The sequence below is a fragment of the Helianthus annuus genome, chromosome 2 (assembly GCF_002127325.2).
Source record: "Helianthus annuus cultivar XRQ/B chromosome 2, HanXRQr2.0-SUNRISE, whole genome shotgun sequence".
NCBI classification, from domain to species: domain Eukaryota; kingdom Viridiplantae; phylum Streptophyta; class Magnoliopsida; order Asterales; family Asteraceae; genus Helianthus; species Helianthus annuus.
In genome coordinates this window covers 15,876,074-15,902,784 of record NC_035434.2, presented here as the reverse complement: position 1 = coordinate 15,902,784, position 26,711 = coordinate 15,876,074, and the positions used below count along the sequence as shown (strand labels likewise).

General features: G+C 41.1%; 1 protein-coding gene and 1 long non-coding RNA gene across 27 annotated transcripts; both read right to left on the bottom strand.

Annotated features, from left to right (window-relative positions):
* Window positions 1-202: 202 nt before the first annotated feature.
* LOC110911591 lies at window positions 203-4,114 on the bottom strand. The gene is made up of 7 exons (XM_035980329.1): window positions 3,102-4,114; window positions 2,891-3,034; window positions 1,878-2,812; window positions 1,542-1,772; window positions 1,150-1,314; window positions 967-1,083; window positions 203-211 (listed from the first exon to the last, which is right to left on the bottom strand). The coding sequence occupies exons 1-7, from the start codon at window positions 3,274-3,276 to the stop codon at window positions 203-205; spliced, it is 1,776 nt and encodes a 591-aa protein (XP_035836222.1). The 5' UTR covers window positions 3,277-4,114.
* A 4,456-nt stretch (window positions 4,115-8,570) lies between these two features.
* LOC110911556 lies at window positions 8,571-14,034 on the bottom strand. 26 transcript variants are annotated; one of them, XR_004871854.1, is made up of 11 exons: window positions 13,781-14,034; window positions 13,390-13,681; window positions 12,891-13,088; window positions 12,270-12,605; window positions 11,802-11,900; window positions 10,918-10,999; window positions 10,647-10,794; window positions 10,198-10,562; window positions 9,908-10,012; window positions 9,736-9,843; window positions 8,571-8,867 (listed from the first exon to the last, which is right to left on the bottom strand). It is a non-coding gene; the product is annotated as an uncharacterized LOC110911556 (long non-coding RNA). The 26 variants fall into 26 exon arrangements; XR_004871840.1 differs by having other exon boundaries at window positions 9,736-9,776; window positions 13,781-14,033; XR_004871851.1 differs by having other exon boundaries at window positions 8,571-8,838; window positions 9,736-9,776; window positions 13,781-14,033.
* Between the last annotated feature and the right edge of the window lie 12,677 nt (window positions 14,035-26,711).

Sequence of the window (26,711 nt, the reverse complement as noted above, 5' to 3'; positions counted from 1 at the left end):
TATCGCCAGAACATGGAACGCACAACAGCTTAGACGCTGCTATATGTAAGCTATGTTCCTACACTCTCTATGTAACCTATCGGACCGCAGGTCATTTGCAAATAAATAAACGTCATTTTATACATTGTTGTTTGTTTACTACTATTACAAATGCGTGTTTCCACTTCGCGGTATCCAAAAAACAGATTGGCAAAATCTTCATTTACGATACCTATACAAAGTGGTAGCCACACGCAACTATTGTAATAGGCCAGCAAAAGGCAAAAAGACTTGCATGTTTTATCCGGCCGGATACACAAGTTTTTGTTACACACTTAACACAATTCCTGAGCCCCAAAAAGGCAAACAATGGAATTGACGCGGACTCATACGACAAAGGTATGGAGTACACTCGACCCCATTCACAAATGGGTAGAGTTCCGGTAATATAAGCTTTTACAAAGTTCACGCAATTCTAAAAAACCCTCACACGGTGAATAACAGAATTGATGCATACCCATACAACAAAAGTATGGAGTATACTTGACCCCGTTCATAAATGGGTAAAGATTACGCATACACACGTTCAGACATGCAAGAATTAAAAACACTTGTACAAACTGAACAAGGAAACTTTATATTCAAAAAATTCAAGTATCCACATGATGCTTACGGAATTTACATAAAGTTCCTATTCTATACAAGAGGAATACAAAAAAGGAGGCACACTAGCCAACCTAAACCCTATTTTGAACCGCTGGTCCCCGCGTCGCCTCCGACACCACCAGCGGGTTCTTCCTCTTCCACATCCGGATAAAGCATCCGCAAGCGGTCGACATAGTCCGCAACCTCCAAACACTCGTCCAGCTCCCCTACACAGGCAAGGGGCGTGTCGTAAAAGGAGGCTACGGCCGCTTTCAGACGACCCTCGGTATCCACATCACGGAACCCGGATGCCTGATCGGTATAACCGCCTGCGGATAGTACATTGATGTGCCCAATGCAGCGGTTAAAACCAGCCTTGAAGCCAGCCTCGCGCGCACGTTCCTTGACCAGGTCCAATCCAGATGAGGTCTCAGGGGCATTCATTATAGCCTCGACAATCTGCAGTAAAAAGATCATAAGTCTTGCGTGCTAATCCAAGCAAATGTAAAGACAATGGACACTTACACGCGCAATGCCGTGAGTCCGCAGCCACTCACGGTCAGCTTCCAGCTGGTTAAAAGAGGACACCAAGACATCCTTGGCCTCAACGGCAGCGTCGGCTCGCTTCTCCGCATCAGACACACGGGCAGTAAGGTCCGTAACCGCAACCGCCCGGGCCTGAACCTCAGCCTGTTACAAGAACAGCAAACAGTTCACTCAATGAATATTTTCAAAACAATAAAAACGAAAGCAACAACGCTAAAGAAACGTACCTGCAGGCTTTCAACAACTTTGCCTAAACGAATGCGCTCCGCATTCGCCTCTTCAAGAGCCTTAGAAGCACGGCTCTCCTTCTCCACGGCCTCCTCAAGGGCCTTTGAGGCACGAGCCCCGGCTGCTTTGGCCTCTTCAAGCGCCTTCAGGGCCTCATCCTTTGCCTGCAGCGCTTTAGCTGCTGCGGCCTCAGCCGCAGCTTTTTCATTGCCCAAGGCAACATTTGCCGCCTTGGCGTTTGCTAGCTCCTGCCGAGTATGAAACAGAAGATTGTTCTGCTTAGCCCAAGATTCGTTCCACTTCTTGCGCTCGTTGGATGAAATTTCCTCCCAATGCTTACGCTCATCAGCAAGGAGTTTGGCAAGGGTACGCACCTGTTTCAGTTGGACAGTGGCAGCCCACTCAGCAGTCTGCTTCTGCTTCTCAAAAGCAGCTTTATCCTTCTCGAGCTGCTCCGCACCCGCACGAGCAGCCTCGACCAACTTCTCGGCTTCCGCCCGCATACGAGCAGCCTCCTCCTCGCGGCGGCCCAGCACCTTATAATCTTCCAAAATGGCATTAGCCACGATGGAAGTACCTACCAGCATTGACGAGAGCTGGTTTACACGCAGCTCTCGGGGTGCGGCACGGGCACGCTCAACTTCAAAAGGGGTGCCCAGACCACCCAGAATCTCCTTGCAGGCCGCAGGGTCATTTGAGATATCATCCCCCTGCATAACAGTCCAGGGAGGTCGGTGATATACCATACTGCGACCCGGGGAATATGTGCGGTAGTAATACTCCAATTCAGACTCCCCAGGCTGAATTGGAGGCCCGTCGTGACCTGCATCACCAGCAGACGAGCCGCTACCCTTCTCCCCAGCAGGAGACTTCTGCGGCTCAGCATCCTGCTGCCGCACCTCAGCATCAGACTTCTGCTTACCGGCATCTGAAAACCTCAAGTTCAATCCATCACCCTCATCAGGAGAGATTAGATTGTCAGAGGAGTCCACAGTATCAAAAATCCGGTCAACAGTCGCCTCCACCGTCTTCTCCAAAGGGGGATCACGAACTGGCCCAACAAAAGGGGCCACAGGCTCCTTGGGCGCGACCGTCTCTTTCGTTACACCCGCACCCGCGGCAGCGGTGTGCGGAGGAGACGCAGGAATGTCAAAAAAAGAATACCCCGCATCTCGGGATTCTGCAATACAAAGAGTATTCAATGAGTATTTCCCACCCATGGTATATACAAAACAAAGAAAAGGGATATACTTACCAGCAGCAACTGCAGGTTTCTTCTGCACCGGAGCAACTCTCCTGGTCTGCAGTCTCCGCCTCTTCGGTCCACCACCACCAGCAGCTTTCTGCTCTGGCCCCCTTTTCTCTCCAACAACGGGGGGAACCACAGCAGTTCCACCCGCGGCCGCACCACTACCTATAACACCCAAACCCTCAAGGGTGTCAGATACTACGACGTAATCGGTATATCCCCGAGAACAAGATTGATAGGTACCTGCGGCTTCGAAAACGGAAGAAGGGGCAGCTGAGCCTTCAACACTCCCCTTACCACGACCCCGCACGGTCTTTTTTACCGTTTTCTTCTCCACAGTCTTTTTGGGGACGCGTTTCTCAAACTTCCCCAAATCCGCAAGGACACCTGGATTCACACAAACAGAACCAGTTAAAAAGATAAACTGAAAAAACTAATGCCACGTAAGACGAACCTCTTGCGTCTCCCGGAACCGGGGCTTCCAGCACCGCTTTCGATGGTACGCGGAAGTTCTTCAGAATTTCAAGGTTGAAACCTTTCTTCAGCTCAACCGCGATCAGTTCAACCTGGCCCTTAAAATCAGGCTCAAACATCCTCCACAAGCCAACCGCATCCACTGATACATGCATGCAGGTTATCACAAAGGCTTAGGAAATAAGGAAAATAACAAAGGGTAACGAGCTTACCACCACCCTGTTCCCGCAACACGGGCCTTTCCTTCCTATCCGGTCTAGAGAGCATCATCCGCAATATCCATAGTTGGTCATTATCCAACTTCTTGAGTTCAATAGGCCGCAGCCTAGCGAACCAATCCGCGGTCTTCGCGGAAGCAACAGGAATATCTTCATCGGAAACTCCAACATCGACGTTCCTGAAAGACATGTTAGCATAGACCGCACAGGCTTTCACGTAGAAGAACCTCTTCTTCCAGCCTGTCACACCCTTAGGGGGTGTCATCAACTTCAGACTCCCATGCCTTTGAGTGAACGAGAAAAAACCGGTGTTCACCGTCAACTGGTAGAAACGCCGGAAATTCTCCACTGAAATGGGCAGGCCATGGGCACGGAATGTATACTCAAAATTCCGAATTCGGAACATTCCGAAAGGACTAAGCTGGGAGATATGGAGGTGATAATACTCCAATACCTCCGCCACAAACACCGTCACCGGCAACCTAAGGTTACCGTGGGTGAAAAAATCCGCCCACAAGGTTATATAACCGGCCGGAGCATCGGCACCGGTGTCCCCCACTTGTGGGTAAGTAGCATTCCAGTCTTTGGCCATCTGAACAGTGGCCATCAGGGTTTTAAAACTACCTTTTGTCCACTTCAACACCGGTAACCCACCACCAGGAACATCAACATCATCATCCTCGTCTTCTTCCTCAGCCACTATCGGCTGTTCAGGGTTTTCACCCTCCACATTGTGTGGACTAGATGGTTCAGCCATCAAAAATATCAAAGAAACAGAAGATGGTGAACAGAAACACTAGAAACCTCACCGGAATTTCAGAAAAAATCGTCGGAGAAGACAGATGACAACTTTCTCTCAAACGGCAAATTTTTTGAATTTTCGACCAAGTGAGAGGAAACCACGAACGGTTTTCCCCTTATATACCCATCGCAATTAATGCGGAGGGAGAAAGCAAATCATCACGTTCAAAAAGAGCGTATCTTGCAACAACACGTGTCGAGCGCCGTTTTAGCTGACGGTTATCACGCGCGCGTGGCCGCCCACGCGCCTGACAAAGAAGACGTTTACACTCCCTGCTACAGTGCATTTAATGTCTCGGGCAGTGCAAATGTCCTTTCATTTCAGCACATGCAGAAACGTCTCACCAACTTCTACCAACTCACACGTGCGATCAAGCCACGTAGGCAAGAAAAAGCGACAACATTATCCAAAAAACCTAAGCGGCATGCGGTTTTACTGGTTTACCGCACCATAACCCATACCGCATGTCGTTTTTTTATATACCCTAAAAAATAGGTAGAAATATATCTATCTATACTATAAAGGGATATATTACCTTTTCCGCATCACTCACGAGCACACGTGAAATATGCGGAACTGACACACATGAACCCATTCAGATGTGTTAGATGCTCAGAACCAGTGTTGTTCTTTGAACTGAACCGCATCTCAGGAACAGGCAAAGCGCATTGCCTTCCTTTTCTTCAAGCTTCAAATCCCTCCTGTCCGGTTCACAACCACAGAGGGTGCATGAACAACTTCTTCAGAAAAAAGAAGGAACGGAATCTACGCGCCCGCACATCAGCAGCCCTGACTCCTGAACCTTCAAGAGTTACATCCGTGCAACAAGCACACTTTGAGCGAATATGGGACTGCAACATCGCAGACACCCATAAAGAGCTACAGACATAACCATAGCTTCCGCAGAGTGGTTGCTACGGAAGAGCAAAGCTCACTCCACATCACCGAACGAGGCTACCTCGTTATAAACTCGGTATTGGAGCGTGAAGGAAAGTGGCTCCAGAAAGAACGCAGATACGTGCTCTAAACAAGCACTTATCAAGCAGCAAGTGTCCGAACAGCGGTAACAAGTCTGCCTATGACTTTGTTTACCTGCCAACGGACCGCGGTAACAAGTCTGCTTAGGACTTTGCTTACCTACCAATGGATCGCATGGAATAAACAACGATGGGCATCACCTTGCCTATGACCATGTTTATTTACCCATAGTTTAGATCCACATTGTTCGACCAAACAGGGCCAACAATGACGCAACGAAGTAACCGCAAAGAACGTACGGTTACTTGAGAGCTATCAAGACGAACATGAACACCCCACAAAAAAGGGATGGTCATCTCATCATAGGATGCTGAACATAGAACTTGAGCAAAGTTCTAACACAACATCCAAAACCTTCAAACCCGACCGCAAAGGTTGGTTTACAAGTTTTTCTTTTCTTCTTCGTGCACCATTCTGGCAAATGGTTCGAAGAAGAAACCACCTCCAAGAGGTTCGAAACATGTGCAAACCTTCGAACCACCATCCAAGAGGTTGGTTCGAAGTTTGTGCAGCATTACTATGAAGGTCCCTAACAGGCCTTCAACACAACAACAGGTGGCAACCCACCTGATGACATGCAACGGCTGAGAATTTCGCATCAAGCGAAATCCCTTCACCGGTACGGAAGAGGCATAGCCGGATTTTTTACCAGATCACCAGTTTGATCTGGCCTAGAATTTTCTCCAGACTGCCACACTACCTTCCTACACCATAAGTCCAGTACTCCTCCCACGTGCAACTTGCACAAGGGAGCAACACTAGACTGGGGGGACTTGAAGGGGTATGGTCCCAAAACGACCATTACCCGCATCAAACAAACCCCTACCAGTAAGCAAACCGCACCCATGCGGTCACACCCTTCGAACCCATTCGGTTCGAAGATGAATAGCTTGACCCAAGTACGAAAGAAGATGAGCATATCGATGCGGCTGGCACCGCATCATATGGCCATTTTCGTCACGACAAGGGAAGCGAGCAAATAGTCTCCACATACGATGATGCGGCCAACACCGCATCTCGCGTATTTCTTGATCACAAGTAGGAGACGCGGTAACTTCAGACGTTACCGCATGCAGCGATGCGGCTCGCACCGCACCCTGCATATCCAGCAAGTGGACTGACACGCCAGGCAAGTGGCTGACACCACTAGGCAAGTGGCGCCGGCGACAGTCCCCTGTCAGAGCTATTAAAGCAATGGGCTGACGTGGCGTAACCCCCACGGCCGGCGAGACTGACACACCTGCAACGGTGCAGCTCGTCGTCAGCCCATCCATCAATCTCCTCCTTCACTCCTCGGCTATAAATACCAACCCCAAACCAGGTTTGAGGTATCTCTTCACAACTCTCTCACTACTACTACTATCTTGCTTTGCTTCCCAAGCAAACTACTGATTCTCACGCCGGAGAGTGGTAACAAGGAGCACCCCCCACCCCATCCTCCTTGTTACGAGTCACGGCTTGTTTCCTTGTGCAGGAGATCATCCACCGGTGACCCAGCCAGCGATCTCCGAGAGGAAGGGATTAACCCTTCTTGACGAGACCAGTGTGTTAACCCTGCCCGGTTAACCATTATTTCATCAGCACCTAAAACAAAAATTCAGAAAAAAGGAGTTTGTACAAACATGTGAAGAAAATAAAAGAGTTTGTACAAACATGTGAAATCCAGAAAAAAAAGAGTTTGTATAAACATGTGAAGAAAAAAAAGAGTTTGTACAAACATGTGAAGAAAATAAAAGAGTTTGTACAAACATGTGAAATCCAGAAAAAAAAAGAGTTTGTACAAACATGTGAAAAAAATATAAGCATTTATTAAGGGAGAAAATATCCACACATTCCTAAAAGTATCTACACATCCTCAAACTCTATACTACTCTCATTGTCCTATATGCGTGAAAATGGACCCACCCATACGCCCCTCATTAATGCCAATCATTAGCTGTCAGCCAGCCGGCCAATGATTGGGATGCCCCATATGAACTTTATTTAAATATTATGGATGTTTTAGTATGGGGAAGTTATGAAATATTAATATACAAAAATTCATAGATTTTTAATAAAATGTTGTTTTTATTTGTTTTCAATGTATTAAGTAAGTATTATATAACCCAACAAAAAGTAACTTAGGGTATTTTAGGCTAACTTAATAGTTATGTCTCTTCACATCACACCCTTATATAATACCCTTGCATTAATAAACACATACCACATATTAAACATATGTTATGCAACCCAAACCAACATGTCACAATATACACACCCTTTAATAAATTATATTATATTATACTCTTATATAATTGGCAACTTGAGTTATATCTCATTTATTTAAAAGTCACAACCTTTTGTTCATTTTACTCACACCTACACCTTAAGTCATACCTTTTCGTTTAAAAGTCACGTTAGTTAAAAGATTATATTATATTATACATATATAATACAAAAACCGAACTCATAACTTAAACCGTTTCACTATAAAAGGCAAGTTCCACCGAATAAGGGTGTAAGGGGTGCTCACCTAAGAGGTGAGTCCCCCCTCTTACGCCCAACCAATCCTCGTGTGCCACGTCAACTCCCCTCTTAAACTCCCCTAACACCCTAAATTGATGGCGGCACTCCCCTCTTAACTCCCCTTATTTTTTTATTCAAAAAAAAAAAAGGGTTTGATTGGTTGAAAGTGGGCTGGCCCACCATCTTTCCCCTCTCCTCCATCGGTGACAGCCCACCGCTTTTCTCCCTCTCTCTAGTTCACCGCCTAGATGGCGGTACCACCACTCATCGGTGGATCCCCTCCCCGCAAGGGGTTACCGCGAACACCCCGTTCAGCCTAATTAAAAGACATACCGTTTGAAAGATTTAACTGCCAAACCGTCATTTCACCGAAAAGACACACCATTTGAGATTATTCAACAAAGAGGCTGAATGGATAAAATGATATTGGAAGTTACAATGATGTTTCTCATTATTACACCGAATTTTATCCTTAATCCAAGGATATTTAAATACTGTTATTATATTATAGAACTAGGTTAATGCCCGCGTAATACGCGGGTTTCAACCAAAACCATATTATTTACTTTGAAATGAAATTTGTGTACAAAAACATACATTGGAAGAAAAAAACAGAAAACTATTCAAATGCTAGAAAATTTTTACATGCCGCTAAAGCCATGAAAACAATAAAAAATGATAAAAAAGAAAAAAAAATAATCTACTCACAAGTACAATAATATATGTTTGATGGTTGTAGGAATTAATACGGCTTTTAGCACAAGCGCCTTAGGCGCCTCACTGATGAACCTCTCTCCATTGATGATCTTAAGAAATACTTCCACTTTAATAAGGTGATAGGGTTAATGCCCGTGTTAAACGCATTTTGACAAATGAAAATACTATAAAGCTTATGTGACAAATGATATAACAAATAATCTTTAATACTTCTTACAATAAATAATTACATATTATATGTAATAATGAAAAATGATAACTATTACAATTACAGTTTTCAAATCCCTATATATTTCTTTGTATACAATATTTGATGTTTTATTCGCAAGTTTACCATCCTTATCAACGATTTATTTTAATAAAGATATTTGTAGTTCAACTTATCCGAAAACTCTTGTCCCAGTGAAAAAAAATGATCCGAATTGCATTCCACTTTACTGCAGTAAAGTTGAGCATACTGATAGCACTTCCAGTTGCAATATATATTAACAAAAAAAAAAAAACAAAAATTATTTTTTGTAAACTCACACATAGAGTATCTCCAATTCCTAATAAATTTTTAAATAATCAATCAATATTATGCTAATGGTATAGATACCATCGTGCCACTGGCAATTTTTTTTATAGTTGCAGATTGCAAAATTTAACTTCAGTAAAATTGATATTGGTGGAAGTCATTTCTAGGTGTAGTAAAAAACACATGCATATAAAAAGTATTGATTACACATGGAAATTATGACCTGCTCTTCAACAAATAGATTGATTTGGGCAATGTTTGTTGGCTAAATGAGTTGATTTGGGTCTACTCGTATTACAAAACCTCTCACCCTTATAAAACTTATTGAGTTAAATCGTCAAAAAAATGATTTTGACTTTATCTGGTTAACCATGAGAGTTTGCCGCTTTTTGGAGAGAAAAAAGATGAGAAAATATGAATTAGAGTTAAATGCCATTTTAGTCCCTGTGGTTTGGGCCATTTTGCCAGTTTAGTCCAAAGGTTTCATTTTTAACCTGTGTGTCCAAAAAGGTTTCACAGTTGCCATTTTAGTCCACTGAGTTAACTTCATCCATTTTTTCTGTTAAGTAGAAGGCCAATTCGGTCATTTTATATGGCTGAATTGCCCTTTTAGTTAACGGAATTACATACAAAATGACCAAATTGGCCTTCTCGTTAACAGAAAAAATGGATGAAGTTAACCAAGTGGACTAAAATGGAAACTGTGAAACCTTTTTGGACCCACAGGTTAAAAATGAAACCTTTGGACTAAACTGGCAAAATGACACAAACCACAGGGACTAAAATGGCATTTAACTCTATGAATTAATTGACTAACCGTTGTCATTGCTTCACAATGAGCTTTAGAGACTCCATTAACTGTGCGTGAACAAACAATGGACAAGTTCACCACTCAAATATTATGACAACTCAATTGCCAATATTACTATTAAAAGGTGGATTAGTATATTGAACCATATTAATAAACATTATCCAGATTTTGTATATACCTTTTAAAGCACCTCCTCATCAATAGACATTCGATACAGTCGTAAATAATCTTGTCGTATCTACTTTTTCAACTTCATAAACGCAAAGTTTGAGTTATATATAACCTGTAAGCGCATGTAAATATAAAGAACTATTAAATCAAAATAAATGTCTTCACATCACCATTACTCTCCTAAACTCAAGCCCCACAATATGCATTTATACAGCCATGACCAGGAGAGTAAGAAAAAAAAACAAAGCATTAAGTGAATTAAACCGAGTGGAAAACAGTTTAGTAGGCCATATTTACCTTACTTAAAGCATCGTTGTTGTCTTCTTCAGCCCTCCACCGTTTTATTGACTACTCAAATGCTTTCTAATTTGATTTCTCAGCATCCTTAGTGGCATATTTGAGTCTATCCTACAAACCAGAAGATGAAAGCCCTTGTGGCCGTTCCTTATAGAAGCATATGATATCCACAAATACTCTTTCATCAACATAGCTTAATGTGGGTAAATACAAAACAATTGATACGGAAAGTTAGTACTAATGAATGGGTCAATTTGATTGTGATTTACCTTAGAGATGCCATATAAACTTATTTTAAGTAAAAGAGGAGTCGGTCAATCAGGTGCATACAGCTCATGGCCATGACAGTCCGCTCATGCCCTCACCTGCGTGTCAGTTAATAGTGCACTGTGAAGAACTGTTAAAGAAGCTAACTTAAAAAGTAATTGGACTGGCTGCAAAGGCATTACCATAGAACTCAATGAATTTGCCAACAACACCATGCTTTCTTAGCATCTGAGTCACGGTTAACACCAAATCAGTGGCTGTAACACCATTTTGCAAGTTTCCAGACAACAACTTGAACCCAACTACACCAGGTAAAACCATGCTCATCGGCTGTCAATTTGAAAAAAAACATCCGGTTAAAATAGTTGTACTGCAACTTTAAAAAAACCATATAATTGGTTAATTTCAAATGACTTATACAATTATATTATATGCATGTCCAAGCATTGTTACCTCTGCTTCAATTCCTCCAACTCCCCAACCAGCTACTCCTAACCCGTCAATCATGGTTGTGTGGGAATTGGTTCCGACAACACTGTCGGGATATAGAATTCCATCAGTATTGAAAAGAACGTCATAATAGCAACCTGATAACTCCGTACTTTAAACGTTCGAAAGAAAAAGTATCAGTTTTAATAGAATCATGATATGGATAAGCCACTAAAAACACATATATGATTTATCATTGTATCTTGTTATTATTTCAAAACAATGTACTCACTAAATTGACCAGTTATATATACCATTATATGAACATGAGGCTCAGTGTCAAAATAAACAAATTGGTTGCTGTGACTTATCTCAAATGGGTCAAATAGTTATTTTTTTTCAAAGACCAGTTAAAACTTAAAAGTCGCCCATAGTCTATTTCAGTAAGAACATGTTTCAACAAAAGCCTACTTTCACCCGTTGCCCAACCGTGATAATAATAGCAATAATGTTTTCAGATCATAATTAACTAAATAACCATCACTAAAAACCTTTACAACAAATTGGTGTCTGGCCTGACATCTATGAACTTTACTAAAAACGTTTTGACATATTACCCTACTCATCGGTTCTCACCTCTAGTCTGAACTAAAAATTGAGTGGCCTGCCAAAAACTGTAAAACATACTAATATAACATTAAGTATTAAATTCCATTTAAGAATCATTTTCCTCTAATATTGAAATTTATTAACTTTCAAGTTGGTAATAGAGCAAAGATAGATCTTTGTTAGTGGGTTGTTTTATGGGACTTGAAGAAATACAGAAGAGTAAAGTTTTGGTATGAATCTGTGTAAAGATGGTGGTGATGAAGTTGCTAATAGATTATCAACAAATACAAAAGGCATACCACTCTTTAAAGCTTGGCTGGCGATGGCTCTAAGACAACTCAAAAAAAGACATACTATGTATAGATTGCTCAACAGATGTTGCTCACACTCTTCCAAACCTGTTGAATGAAAACACACACCTATATTAGATTAATTATAGATTTAAATTCGGAATGTAAATTCATGGAGGTTTTTACGTGTATGTACAACACCCGCCAAAATCGCGAAAATATCCATAATCGAATCACAAAAAAAAAAAACTTTTTTTATATAAACAATGAAAAAAAAAAGTTAAGTGTAGAAATGGAAGTGACAGTTGTCGTGGCCTATGTCACCACCGACACAATAAATGAGTAATGGGACAAAATGGGCATTCAGGACTACAACTTAGGAACCCAAAGTTAGCCCTCAATACAACAAAACCAAAATTTCACTTAAGAATTTAACAAAATGAGGCATGTTCGAGGGTTAAAACTTATTGATCTTACTTCTTCGCTTATCCATGGCTAAGGGATTAGAACCATCTTCCCATGGCCACATCTTAGTCGCTGCACCAAATGGGCCACCTCCTGTCCCACGAAAAGTGTGCCAAAAGGCAACACTAAATCACATCCAATCCTAACATGATCAAACAATAAATCATATCAATTAGCATAACCATTTATACATTTGACTACAAAGAGTATAACACTGTTATCTTTGGGACATTATGAGAAAATAATAGCTCCGAATAGTGCCTCCAAACTACAAGATCTTCCTAGCCTCCCTCGGCGTTAAACAACCCATTGCTGAAGGCGACTAACGGTTGTCTACTAAATCTGCAGCTGAACAATAGTATTGTTAGAGCCTCATACTAAAATTTGGATTTAATTATGTTTGTAGAAGAAGCATTCAAGAATCTAATTCTATATATTATATAATAGTAACCTAAACTTGAAATACAGTAATTATATTAATATTTCAAATGAAGTATAGATCTTTTATTTGTACAGAAAAGAAAAATGGTTAGGATTAATAAATTATTGAAATAAAGTAATTATATTAATATTTGAAACTATTGAAATAAAGCAAATCTATGCCCAATAATTAATATAATGGAGAAAATTTACACTGTCACCAAGTGATGTTGAGTATCTGTAATCACTATTAGAGGTCTAATAATCCATCCCCAACTGAAATTTCCGGTGTGCCGAATTTTCAAAAGTTGCTCGAAAGTCCGAGAAGCAATCTTTCAACTTCAATAATACTTAATTCACTCCAGCCTACTTGTAACATCACCACTACAAACATTCGCCCCCTAAAAAACCCTAATCAGAAAGCCACAAAGGTAGAAACAATCAATCATAAAATTGCACAAAAACCCAACAAAACTCTACAAATTTATTATGTTATGAGTTTAAAAAAAATACCCAAATATAGATACCGAAATGGAAATTTCACACTTTTATTCTCAATAACTAAAGGGACAAACATTAAATTAAAGATTTATATATAGCAAAGAATTACAAAAATCAAAAACAAAATCAACGAAAAAACCCCAAATGAACACAATGACAACAAATCAACATGATTAAAGAAAACAAATGATAAATCAAGCAAAGAACATACCTTCGTTCATAAGGTTTTCAAGAACTCTAATTCAAGATTCATTAAATCTTCATAGGAGTACCTACTGAGAATAACTTGGATCAAAGAGAACCTTGAAGATACACAATATAGATAAAAAATATTCAAATATAAACACTGGTAGTATTTCATCATAGCTTCAACATCTTCGTCGTTAAGCAGAGCCACAACTTGCCGCATGGAGTCCGCAAGCTGATTCAGTTCTTCAATCGCATCCATTTGGATCTAAATATCTAATAACCGATAACGACAGATCTTTAAATCAGGGAAAACCCTAAGAAAAACAAACAACACTCAATACATAAGAAAACCGATTACGACAAACCATTCAAACAGAATCATAAAATAAGATGATCAAGGAATCAAACATTACCGTTGATTGTTGACTATTGGGTATTGAAGATGGATTGAGATATGGAGGCAGATGATTTTTCCTTTAGGGTTTTCGAAATAAGGCTAACTAATGAAGATTGAGAGAGAGAGAGAGAGAGTCTTCAAAACTTCCCTAATACACCAAACTGAATTAATTGTTTCATTTAGATGGAGATTGAAGATTGAGAGAGAGAGGTTAAAGGAATTGAATGATGAGAGATGAGAGAGAATGAGAAAGAAACGTATGAAAGAAGCCTTCTCCAATCCTTGCATATGAGCAATGCCACATGTCCTATCATTAGAGTTTTGCCACATCATTGCTTAGGTGGATGGTTAGGTGGCTTGCACCATTGGGTGACATGTGTCCCCCAATGGTTTGTTTTATTAGAGATATAGATATAGATGTTGAAATACTATTAACAAATTATAGAAAATACATATTAAAGTTTTATTAAATATTAAACACATTTATTTAAAACTGATACCCACCGTGTTATTTAGTTGATATAAGTCACAAACGCTTCATAAATCATAGTGTAATACACGACAAGTGGAAGGTTCAAATGAGAAGAAAAAATTTGTAAGAATAAAAAGAATAAGTTTTAAACCAATATAAAATGCTCCATTTTACTTATTTAATATGTGTGTTTAATGTTTTTAATAAGGGCATGTAGGTAAATTTGTAATTGTAATTAATTAGCTAACTAATTAAATTTGTAACTCACTTTTAAATATATTCTTTTAAGATAAAATAATTTATGGTGAAAAACAATTTTTGACATGGGTAGGATAAATTTTAGTATATGTAGGATATAAATTTTAAATGTGTATGATAAGTTTAGATATGCGTAGGGTAAATTTCGGTAAGTGTAAGATATATGTAGGATAAATTTTAAAATGTGTATGATAAATTGTTTTTTTCTTTATTAACGAGAGATAACATAATTAATGGTGGACTTATAAACTATTTAATGTTTTACCATTATGTCATTTCTTCTTTTTCTTCTCACATTAAATTTCTTCCCTAATGAACCTTCCCTATACGACAAACTGATACATCATTTAAAGTTTAAGTGTTTCAAATTAATAGATGCAATGGTTCAAACGGGTGTTTTGTTTCCTCTCTTTTATTATTGTCATCCAATTTACATACACAAGTCTTTTTCATATTCCCTCCTTTGTCAAACCAATAATCAAGGTTTTAATGATCGAATCAGGATTCGGCTATTAGAGCGATCCTATTGTATGTAAATCGTTAGGCTCTGAAAAACTCACTCGGTTATTAGTTGTTCGGCGGTTGTCCAGTTCGACCGCCGAACCGGTTGAATGTAAATCGTTAACCCCTGAAAAACTCACATGGTTCACAACAGTTCAACTGTCGTTCGGTTCGGTCAGGTCGACGAAGCAAAATACTTTACTTTGGTGTTGTAGGCTGAAAATAACTCAAAAAGAAAAGAATGTTTTGCATCAACTTAAGAATTTTGGCACCTGATATAGTTATCGTAAAAAAATTCACATTCAACATCCTGCGGGTTAGCGTCAACTCGTTATTATAAAATATCATTGTTTTTTAATAAAAAATGTGCATATCCTTTTTTAGTAAGTATTATTATTAAAAGAGTGAATTACAAGTTTTGTCCTTTATCTATGTACTAAATTTTAGGGGGAGTCCTTTATCTTTAAAATTGACGAGTTTTGTACTTATTGTTTCAAAATCTTGCAAAGTATGTCCTTTAAACCAAACCCAGTTAATTTTTTCAATTAAATCAGATCATGTGCAAAGCACATGAGGGTAAAATTGTATTTTACCATATTGTTTAAAAAACCATTTTAAAGAAAGTAAAAAAAATATATATCAACTCATCAGTCATCTCTTTCTCTCTCTCTAAACAATCAAAAACTATTCCTCTCTACTCCATCTCTCTCTACAATCACCACCACCTTCTTCCACCGCCACCACCTCCACCACCACGCTTCCTCTCTCTACCTCTACCTCTCTCTACAGTATGCTTGCCCCACAACCGGATCTAGATCCGAATCTGGATCGGAGTAAAATGTCACTCTTCCTCTCTCAATCTCTCTCTCTCTTTCCACCATCTCTCTCTTTCTCTCTCTCTCTCCTAGAACCTGATCTACGATGGTGGTTACAGATCTACTGGAGGTTGATGAAGGAGATAAAAAATGAGGTTTTCATGTGTGGAACGTGTTAGGTCAAATTGAGGGTTGGAGGTTGATGAAGGAGATGATATCAAGATGCATAGGGTGAGCAACGATGGTTGATGAAGGATGGTGGCAGGTGGGGTTGATGCTTGCGGCTATTGATGGTGGCGGTTGATGAAGGATGGTGGTAGGTGAGGCGGTGGTGTGCCACTTGTTTGTTCTTGTGTTTGCAGTTCGTGTGGGGCTGTTAGTGGCCAGGACCAATTGATGGCTTGATGGAGCCTCAGGTGCTTTTGTCTCAATTGCTGGCATTATCACTTCTCTTGATTCCATGATGATTACCAAATTCTACACACTTTGTTAACAAATTAGGGGTGGTTTGAGGGTTTAGGGAAAGAATTTGGGGTCTGTTGTACTAGTCGTTTGGTGGTGATGAACCAGTGGTGGTGGGTGGTGGGGTGGGGTGGGTGGTAGTGGTGGCACTAGGGTTGTGGTAGGTCTCATTACAATTTGGGGGGAAATGTGAAGCAGGATGGTTTATATTGGGGGAAAAGATAAGTGGATTAACAAATGACATATCTACCCTTATGTGAACTGCACATGTTCTCATTTAACTGAAAAAATAAACTGGGTTAGGCCTAAAGGACATAACGGGGTATGATTTTGAAACATAAAGTACAAAACCTATCAATTTTAAAGGCAAAGGACACCGCCTGAAATTTGGTGTAAACATAAAGGAAAAAACTAGTAATTTACTCTTATTAAAAACTTCACATTTTTATGAAATGTTTTCATAAAAAATGTGTGTATATTATAAAATATCAAGTTTTTATTTATCAAGTATTATTATAAAATATCATCGTTTTTAATAAAAAAATGTGCATATGTTTTTTTTATTAAATATTATTATAAAAAAACTTCATTTTTATTATAAAATGTTTTTTTATAAAACAAATTGTATATATTATAAAATGTCAAATTTTTTATTTATTAAATATTATTATGTCTCTAATTGTTTTTCACTTGTCATTTATTAACCATAATGCAACAAAGTAACGTAAATCAAAATGTAATTAAACATCGGTTTATATTAATATACAAAACATGTCACTTTCATACAAAATGTAATGACTAACCCCTAAATTCTAAACCCTAAACCCTAAATCGCTAATTGTTGCATATTCTTAAATTCTTGCACAAGAAAACGATGGGTGTAACACCCAAATACCAAGACACGCCGACTATCTTCAAATTGGGTATTGGTACCCTAGCTTCCAACGGGCTTTCCACATCCCAACTACTACATCAAGAGGCACAAGGTAGGAGGCGTTTGGGGTAGTGGGTGCCGGGATTTCCTTTATTAACCACTATCTAATCCGGTGCTCCCTATCAGGGTGGTGAGTGTCATGGAATTCCCATTGGTGGATACCTCATGAGAACACTAATGAACGGCTCTCTTGGAAGTACATGTAACAGGGCAAACAACATTGGCTGGCGTCACTAGGAGCTTAGCATAATGTAGTCCACTCCGATCACACACAATCCTAGATTGACGTCCTAGTGCATGAATCCGAAATACGAACGCATGTAAGCAATTGAATCTGAAATATGAACACAGTGTACTTCTCCATATGGATTACGCTACCACCACCGTCAAAACACCGACTTTTGATATCCTGTTAACAAAAGGAACAAATAAACGGCAAAAACCAGCATGGATACAAAAGAAGGGAAGTTGATACAATATATTAACCCTCCGACTTTCACCCCAAGGCCAAACAACAAATCAGAAGACAAGCACGAGCCTTGCCTGCCGGGCATTGGGCCGTGGCCCACCAAAGATTCCAGGAAGAAAAAGACAAACAGAGGCAGATAAGAGACACGGGGCCGTGTCTCATGGACATGGGCCGTGGTCAACTTCCAGATATGCAAATCTTGGATAGTACAACAAGTGTAATGGCTACGGGGCCGTGCCGTTGACACACGGGGCCGTGTGAACATCCGGACTGACAAGCTCATTAAATGAAGACAGAGAAGAAGGAAGGCACGGGGCCGTGTAAAGCTTCTGTTTTCAGCTATAAATAAGGGTGCTTGGTTCAATAGCAATCAATCCCTTGGCAAACCACTTCTCTCACACCTGCCACCATTCCACTGTCACACCCCGACCCGCAGTGGATATCGTACGAGGCATGATGGATTTCTCATAGCTCCTGACACTAATATAAATTTGAATATTTAAATCACCAATATTAAATTGTCACACATGATCACATAAGTATTGATCAAAAATTCAAATACAATAATCCCAAAATAAAATCATAACATAAGTTCCATTTCATTTTACTAAGGCACAATCCTATGTGTCTTCACTTCCATTCTCAACCTTGTGTACCTATATCATGTATAAAATAATTTTGGGTCAAAAATAAGTTGGTGAATAGATCTTGATTTTTATTTGAGTTAAAATAGTTTGATTAATTTATCTAAAAAATGTTTAACATGCAACTTCAAGTGTATAAGTGACATCAATTATCAAATCAACAATCACACAACTACCACTACTATGAAACGCAACATGATGAAACATAAGTAAGGAAAAAATGATGCGGTTCAAGCCCCGAAGAGCGAACCTATGAAACAATGTGGCGTCTTCAGTTCAACTCATGGCCATGGGGAACCGGTCAACCGGGTGGTGTATCCACACGAAACCAATGACACAAATCGCTAAACACGTAATGCACGTATAAGAAACAGGTAACGAATCATAAGCACATATGACACTTTAATTTGCATGTGTAAAAATGATTAGAAATATGATGAAACAATACGAAACAAATAGTATATGAAACACCCCAAAAAGTTTAATTGACAAAAAGGGGAAAAAGAAAGATCTACTCATATTGTTGCGTTTCTTGAAAATACTTGGCTAATCTGCATGAGTAACGAGAGAGATAAATCAAAAGACACAATCACCCTAAATATTGTAACACCAAAAATATTTAATGAAACCACACTTAAAAATATCACAACCTAATACCTGGGGCCTGAAGAAACAATGATCAGAATGACCGGAATCAATCAGATTAGGGGTTTAGTCTCTGAATAAAAGGTTAATCCTCTCGCTGATTCGGGGGTTTGACTGAGCTCCTTCTCCGGTGATCACTGCAAAACAGAAAGCCGTTAGACTCGCCACGGGGAGAATGGGGGTTCTCTCCGTGACCACCCTCCGGCGTAAGAATAAGTACAGTGATCTTGATGAAGAAGAAGTAGTAAAAGTGAAGCCAAAGTAGCCTGTGAGATCATACCTGCAATGGCTTATTTATAACTGGTTTTTGGAGGGAAAAAAGTCTGACAGAGATACTAATAGAAAGCATTTTCCGTTGGCGGTTATTCCCTTTTCCGTCCATCATTAACGTCACATTCATGCACACGGATTGTGAATGTGATCAACGACTGGGGAGATGCCCTGGAAAGTGGGTTCGTGTAAATTGATCTTCAAATGAGTGCCACGTCACAGTTGGTTGTAACTGAATGGCTATGCTTGACGAGCATTAGAAAGTCTTCTAGAAGATCTACAACTGTAAACCTTTATGCCCTTGCAACGTGTCTATTCTGTTGTAACAGCTGTAAACCTTCAGGCGCGCGGAGATGTTTAGGATTTTATCTTCAAGTCTAACTGTTCTCTTGCACGAGCACACGCAAGGGTGTTAGTTGAATGTTGGTTTCTCCTTTCTTCTGGAAAGTGTTTATCAAAGATTGTTTTCTTTCATAAATCGTTTAGGACAGTTGCGCAGCCGCGCATGGTCTCGTTAAAGATGTTCTAGAAGTTAGGCTTATGGAATGGTCTTACGTGCCTGCGCAAGGTTTTTAGGACCATATTCCTTTGTTATTGAACTTGTTTCTTCCCGAATCCTCTAGGACCGCTGCGCAGCCGCGCAGGGCCTTTGCTCAGGATGTTTTGGGATAGGGTTGTGGTATGGTCTTGTGCGTCTGCACAAGGTTTTTGGGACCATACCCCTTCAAGTCCCCCCAGTCTAGTGTTGCTTCTACGCAAGTAGGTGGAGCACTGGACTATATAAAATGAAGTGTGTGCTTTTTGCTTTGAGAAGTAGCAGGCTTGTTTAGCGCGAAGTATGAAGAATCTTCTTGTAGAAGATATTTTCTTTGTTTCTTCACATTGAGGTTTTCATGATTTCAAATTTTGAAAATTTTGACTCATGGCAAGCAGCAGGTAAAAGGTACTGTACTGATGTGTGACATGTGACGGTTGGGTGACAGGCTGTCACTTGTCAGACGTCTCACATTAATTGGGCATCGTCAAACGTGGTCTACACGCATGCGTGAGGTTATTTTTGTTCCCCACTCACCCTTGATGACTTGATAACTGTGTTTTCCTGAAAAAGGGGGTTGCGGTTCTCGAGGGCATTAATGGCGATCCCTATATAAACTCTTGAGTGCCTTCCTTTTTTCATTAGTTGTTCCTGAATCCTTTCGTCTTCTCCAATTTTTTCTTTAGAGAAACCTGCAAGTTTTTCCCTTTATGTCTACCAGAGAACATCACGAAGATTCTTCAGAAGAAACGTCTGCCGCCTTACCACCATTGAAGTGGTCAAAGGAGATTTTTGACGGTCTCATGAAGAACTTCAAGTTTCCTGATAGCTAGGGCGTCAGATACCCAGAAGAAGGGCAAACAGCGGCCGATGCTCCGGTTGGTTATATAACTTTATTTTGGGACTACTTTGCCGATGGCAACTTCCGATTACCTGCTACAAGATTTGTGCTGGATGTTCTTGATTATTACAAATTCCATATTTCTCAACTACACCCTATAGGAATGGTTCGGATTCGACATTTCGAATTCCTTTGCCGGTCGATGCACATTGACCCTACGGTTAACCGTTTCCGGGTATTTTACCAACTCCATTGTTCACAAGGTTTTAATTCCTTTGCCCAACGTTCATCGGCCAAGAAGATCCTGCTGACCCCTCCCAAATCTTTTCATGAGTGGAAACCCAAATTTTTCTTCATTAAAGTTGGCATGATTCCAATGGAGATGACCTTTAGGGGTGCAGAAGACATTGTGGTAGAGAATATGAAGATTCCAGAGTCGGAGATTTGGTATCAGGACCTGAAGGATATTCTTTCTATTGAGCTTCCTGAGAGGGCCCTGGTTGCCGCTGGTATGAGTCTTCACTGGAAGATGGATCGTGAAGACAAGCCGGTGTATATGGAGGATGATAGAAGTAAGATTTGGGATCTTGTTACCCTTTTCATTTTCGTTTTTTTGTAAATAATGTGAACTTGTTACTGTTTTTTGCCTTTGTAGTTGTTTCCTTGTATGTTGTTGCATACAAGAGGGAGAAGGGGAAAATGACAACTATCCCGAAGGGTGCTGGTGAAGAGCTTTGGTATCAACAGATAATAAGGAATTTTGCGCTTCCGAGGGGTGAAGATCTAGCAGCGCAATCTTCGACTGGTGCTGGTAAGCTCCTTTTAAAGGTTTTGATCAATATTGCAATATTACTCTTTGCTGTCTTTGCATGTGGGGTACTATTGCAATATTTCTTTTTAAATAGGCGAGTTGATTAATCTGGGCATAGGCCCTGAGAAGAAGAAGAAACGTGTACCGGCTGTTACTATTGCTCCAAAGAAAATTGACGCGCCGAAGGCACAAGTTCTCAAGGTAGATAAGAAAGGTACACGCCGTTTCTCTGAATCCTGGTGTGATTATATAGTGGTGTCTGATACATTGGAAGGTCTTACGCCTGTAGTTTTAAGAAAACCAAAGGCGGAGCCTCGGGATACCACAGATATCCCCGCGTCAAATCCTGATGATCCCATTGACTTAGAGTCCAGTCCCCCGAGCCTTTGCTAAGGACGAAGGCGGTGAAGAGGAGACCTGAGGGTGAGGCCGCGACGCAGCCTGCGAAGAAGATCATTAGGAAAAGAATCAGCAAGAAGGGAAACTTGGATGCTGTTGCTGCAAAGTTTTCCCCAGGTGCGGATCTTCTTGACTTTTTGTTTCCTCATGGTTGTTAAGTTAACATGAACTTTTGTTTTTGCAGAGAAGCCTATTCCTCCTGTTCGCGCAGAATCATCATTTGTTTTTAATGATGATCTCCCGCTTTCACCACCTCGCGTACCTGTTAAGGAACAGTTGGAAGGCACCAAGGCTGTTGAGACGGAGGTAGAGAAGGTTGTTGAAGTGAAAAAACCTGAAGTTGAAGTTGAGAAGCCTGTTGAAGTTGAGCTAGAGGCAGAGAAGGTTGTGGAGATGGAGGTTGTGGATGCTGGTGTTACCAGGCTTAAGTCTCCTAAAATTGTGGCGCGCACGCCTGAGAAAGGGAAATCCATTCATGACGACCCAGTAATAACTATTCCTTTCTCCGCCGCTACTTCTGCGCCTGTGAATGTTGAAAAGAGCCCAGTTGGTGATCAAGGCTTTTTTACTCATGATGAGGAAGACTCTCCCATCCGCCCAGAGGAAACCCTGGGGGATTACTATTATAGATCTTATTCTGAAAAGAGAGCTTTCGATATTCATGCGCCTGTATGGAAGCTAAAGCAAGGCGATACTTTCTCATACTGGCAGATTTGCCGTGATTGGTTAGAAGGAGTTTTCCCTCCCACGGGGTTAAATTTCAGGAAGAGCGCTCTCATGATCAAATGTATCATGCTTATCTTGAGGAAACTGCCAGCTCCACTTCAACCACCCACCGTATAGTGCGCGAGTGGCGCAGTATGCATAAAGAATGGGCTACTTTTGAAGCGTCCAAGAAAGAAGCTAATGAAGAGAAGGCACGAGTTGCCCTGCTGAGGGCTAAGTTGGAGGCTGATCAAGCTAAGTTTGAGAGCGAGCAGAAAACTGAAGAGTGGTCTGCTGCGGGGTGGAAAAGGAAGGCTAGAAGAGCATAAACACTGGAGAGAAATTTGTGAGAAGGACAACAATGAGAAGATGGGCCTCCGGAATAATACTAACAATCTCAAGGCGGAGGTTGAAAAGTTAAAGAAGGAGAAGGCGGAGGCTGAAGCAGCCCGTGAAGAAGCCTGATCTCAAAGAGAGAGAATTGAGCAAAGAGAGGTATAAACCTGCGCAACTCTTGCCCTTAAAGATAAGGAGATAGAAGAACTTACTTCTTTGTTAACTGATCAAGAAAAAGTTAAAGCAGAGCTTGAGTCTGTCAAGAAAGATTTGCAGCTTGAGAGAGTTGAAAAGGCGGAGACTTCCCGCCGTCTGGTCGAAACTGAGGAGAAGTTAGAAACTTCTGAAACTGCTTGGGTGACGGCGGAGAGTCTGGTTGAACCGCTGAAGGATGACATGCTTTGGATGAAGCATCGTGGGATATTGATGAAGCGGATTTGGATGAAGCGGTTGCGATGCTGATGGTTACCGCGCGCAATGACGGATACACTCAAGGGTATGTAGAATGTACCCAGCATGTTAATAATGCGTTAAGGGTTGATTGGGATACCCGCAGATCCGCCACGCATGGAGTTGATACCGAAGCCGCCCATGCTGCTGCTAAGACTGAATATAATAACTTACACCTCCCCGTGATGGACCTGGTCACTGCTGCGCTTCAGTTTGATGAGTTCGTGGTGCAGTTGAAAGAGGTATTTCCAGATGAAGCAGATGATGATGAACACCTAGAGTAGGTTTTCTTTGTATTTTTTGTGGTTGTTTGAACACTTTAGTTGAAATAGGTTTGGCATGTAGATCCTGTTTGTAATGGTGTGATTGCACTGCTGCGCAAGTAACGTTGTTGATGCACTACTGTGCATGTAAATTTTTGTTAATACGCTTGCTGCGCAAGTAACTTTTTGAATATATGGTATGTTTGAATTACAATGTTTTGCATGAGTACAATTACTTTGTTTTGGTAAGGCGAATAAAGACGGTATAAAGCTCATATTGTGAATGTAGGGCTAGACCTTGCGCGGTACATGTGATCGTGGACCGTTCATGAGACTTGTATTATGTTACCATAGAGTTTTTGCGCTTACCAAAGGGAATTGCATGCATTTGTAATAAACATAGAGATAATGTAACGAACTTTGTATTGATTCGGATAGGCGCAGAGGCCATGTATTACAAAGTTGTTTTAGGATAAATAATGAGACTTAATTTACTGCGCACGCAAATAGTCCTTGTGCCATAAGTTGGTAAGTTGAAGAACTTTGCCAAATATGAAGGAAAACTATGATTGCATGCGCGTTGATCTGTCTTGGGCTTTTTAAGCTTGTTTAGCTTTTTCGTTACTTGGCCCCTCGTCTCCGCGCGTGATCTGCTTGATTTCCTTGCGCACGTTTTAAACCAGATGGGTAAGTTCCCCACTCTTCAGTGCTTTCTCTATTTCCGTGTGGAAACTGATGCAGTTGTTTATGGTGTGGCCATTGTCTTTGTGGTATTCGCAGTAGAGGTTTGGGTCTTTTCCTCTTTTGTTTTTCATCGGCAGCGGTGTTTTGAACTGGTAGTCTTCAGTACTAAGCACTTCCGCCGGTGTCTTGGTGAGAGGCATCCACTGCCTTTCCCGGTTTTCTTGTTTAGCCTCTTTTTGCGCTGTTATCTTGTTGATTGTCGCACGGGCGTCATCTGAGGAGTATGCGCCTGAAGTTGAGTCCTTCCAGATTTTCTTGAATTTCCTACCACTATTTCCACTCATGTCCTACGGGCGGTTCTATGGTAGTGGTGGCCTGTTGGAACTTAGATTGCGCCCTGTTTGAGCGTAGACTTTGGCAGCTGCCATCAACTTTTCCCAACTTTTCGGCAGACCTTTAGTCCCTGACAATACTTTGATCATATCATCGCACCTTACCGCGTACTTGAACTGCGCGCGGATTAAGTGCTCATGCACATCACCGATTTCCAACACTTCTTTGTTGTACCTTGTTATGAAATCTTCCAAGCTTTCATCATCCCTCCTCCAGATGTTCATGACATCTACGGAGTCTCGAATGGATCTGCGTTGTTGACTGAAATGGACCAGAAATTTTTCTTTCAAATCTACCCAGGATGTTAACTTACCTACTGGTAGATTGTCAAACCACCGACGTGCTGTGCCTGTTAAAGTGTGGAGAAACAAATGGCATCACATGGGTAGTGTCCATCCTCTGACTAACCCTAAGCTGGTGAACACGCGCAGGTGGTCATCGGGATCTGATAATCCGTTGAACTTCCCAACATTTGACAGTAATTTTGCCCGCTCAAGGGGAGCTAGGGCAATCTCTTTAACGAACTTTGAATTTTCAGCCGCTTCTGCTGGTCGGTAAATCAGATTGTAATCATACTCCGCTTCTAGGTTGTAAACCACTCGGGTTTTTGGTTTGTAGCTTGCATGGTCTCTTTGCAATTGACTGAAAACACTCGTGTTGTCATCTTCATTATACGTCTTGTCATACTCATTGGTTTGAGTGTCCTGCTTCTTATATGAACGCGGGCCCAAACGTGAATAGACTGACTGATGTCTATGGGAGTACTGCTCATCACGGTGATCTCTTCGCCTGGATTTAGAGTGAGTGGATTCATACTTAGTGGTAGATCTGGAATAGACTTCCGTATCATCTATTGACAAACGTGATGGTGCATCGTAGTGTAACGCTCGAGGTGCAGATGGAGCTTGCACCTGAGGTGCAGATCTACGTGGTTTTGTTGCAGGTTGAGCAGCTTGTGCACAGAGCTGTGCGTAGACTGCGTTAATCGCACCTTGAGACTTCACGTACCATGAAATCGGAGTTTCACCAGGAGGTAAAATTGAGCTGATCGCGATTGCAAGTTGTGCCCCTGGTGTAACAGGATCATTCGGATGATTAACGTTGTTTTGGATATCGTTGTCATCAGATGCTTCTTCCACAATCCCCTCGACGAGGAAATCATGAGCAAAATATCCCATGTTTTCCGGCCGAGGACCTGGTGGATGATTCGACAGAGCTTCTGTTAGAGAAAACAGAAGAGAAGATGAATCGAACGAGAAGATGAAATAGAAATTGAAGAATCGGTGGGTGCCAATGAAGAAACAGTGATCAGAATGACCGGTATCAATCAGATCAGGGGTTTAGTCTCTTCATAAAAGGTTAATCCTCTCGCTGATTCGGGGGTTCGACTGAGCTCCTTCTCCGGTGATCACTGCAAAACAGAAAGCCGTTAGACTCGCCACGGGGAGAATGGGGGTTCTCTTCTTGACCACCCTCCGGCGTGAGAATAAGTACGGTGATTTTGATGAAGAAGAAGTAGTAGTAAAAGTGAAGTGAAAGTAGCCTGTGAGATCGTACCTGCAATGGCTTATTTATAACCGGTTTTTGGCGGGAAAATAGTCTGACGGAGATAGTAACGGAAAGTATTTTCCGTCGGCGGTTATTCCCTTTTCCGTCCATCATTAACGTCACATCCATGCACACGGATCGTGAATGTGATCAACGGCTGGGGAGATGCCACGTGGAAAGTGGGTTTGTGTAAATTGATCTTCAAATGAGTGCCGTCATTGTGATTAGATGAGCGTCGTAGATTATGCCACATCACAGTTGGTTGTAACTGAATGGCTATGCTTGACGAGCACAAGAAAGTATCCTAGAGGATCTACAGCTGTAAACCTTTATGTCCTTGCCACGTGTCTATTCTGTTGTAACAGAATAGATACCTTTGTTCAAATCTTGATTTCAGGCGCGCGAAGATGTTTAGGATTTTATCTTCAAGTCTAACTATTCTCTTGCGCGAGCACGCGCAAGGGTGTTAGTTGAATGTTGGTTTCTCCTTTCTTCCGGCGCGTGTTTATCGA

Excerpts from the sequence above, each read along its gene's own strand:
- LOC110911591 (XM_035980329.1), bottom strand. The coding sequence starts at position 3,276 with ATGCATGTATCAGTGGATGCGGTTGGCTTGTGGAGGATGTTTGAGCCT. Across the intron at positions 3,035-3,101 it reads GGTTCCGGGAGACGCAAGAG|GTGTCCTTGCGGATTTGGGG; the intron begins GTTCGTCTTACG and ends GTGTGAATCCAG. Across the intron at positions 1,773-1,877 it reads GGGCGGAAGCCGAGAAGTTG|GTGCGTACCCTTGCCAAACT; the intron begins GTCGAGGCTGCT and ends CAACTGAAACAG.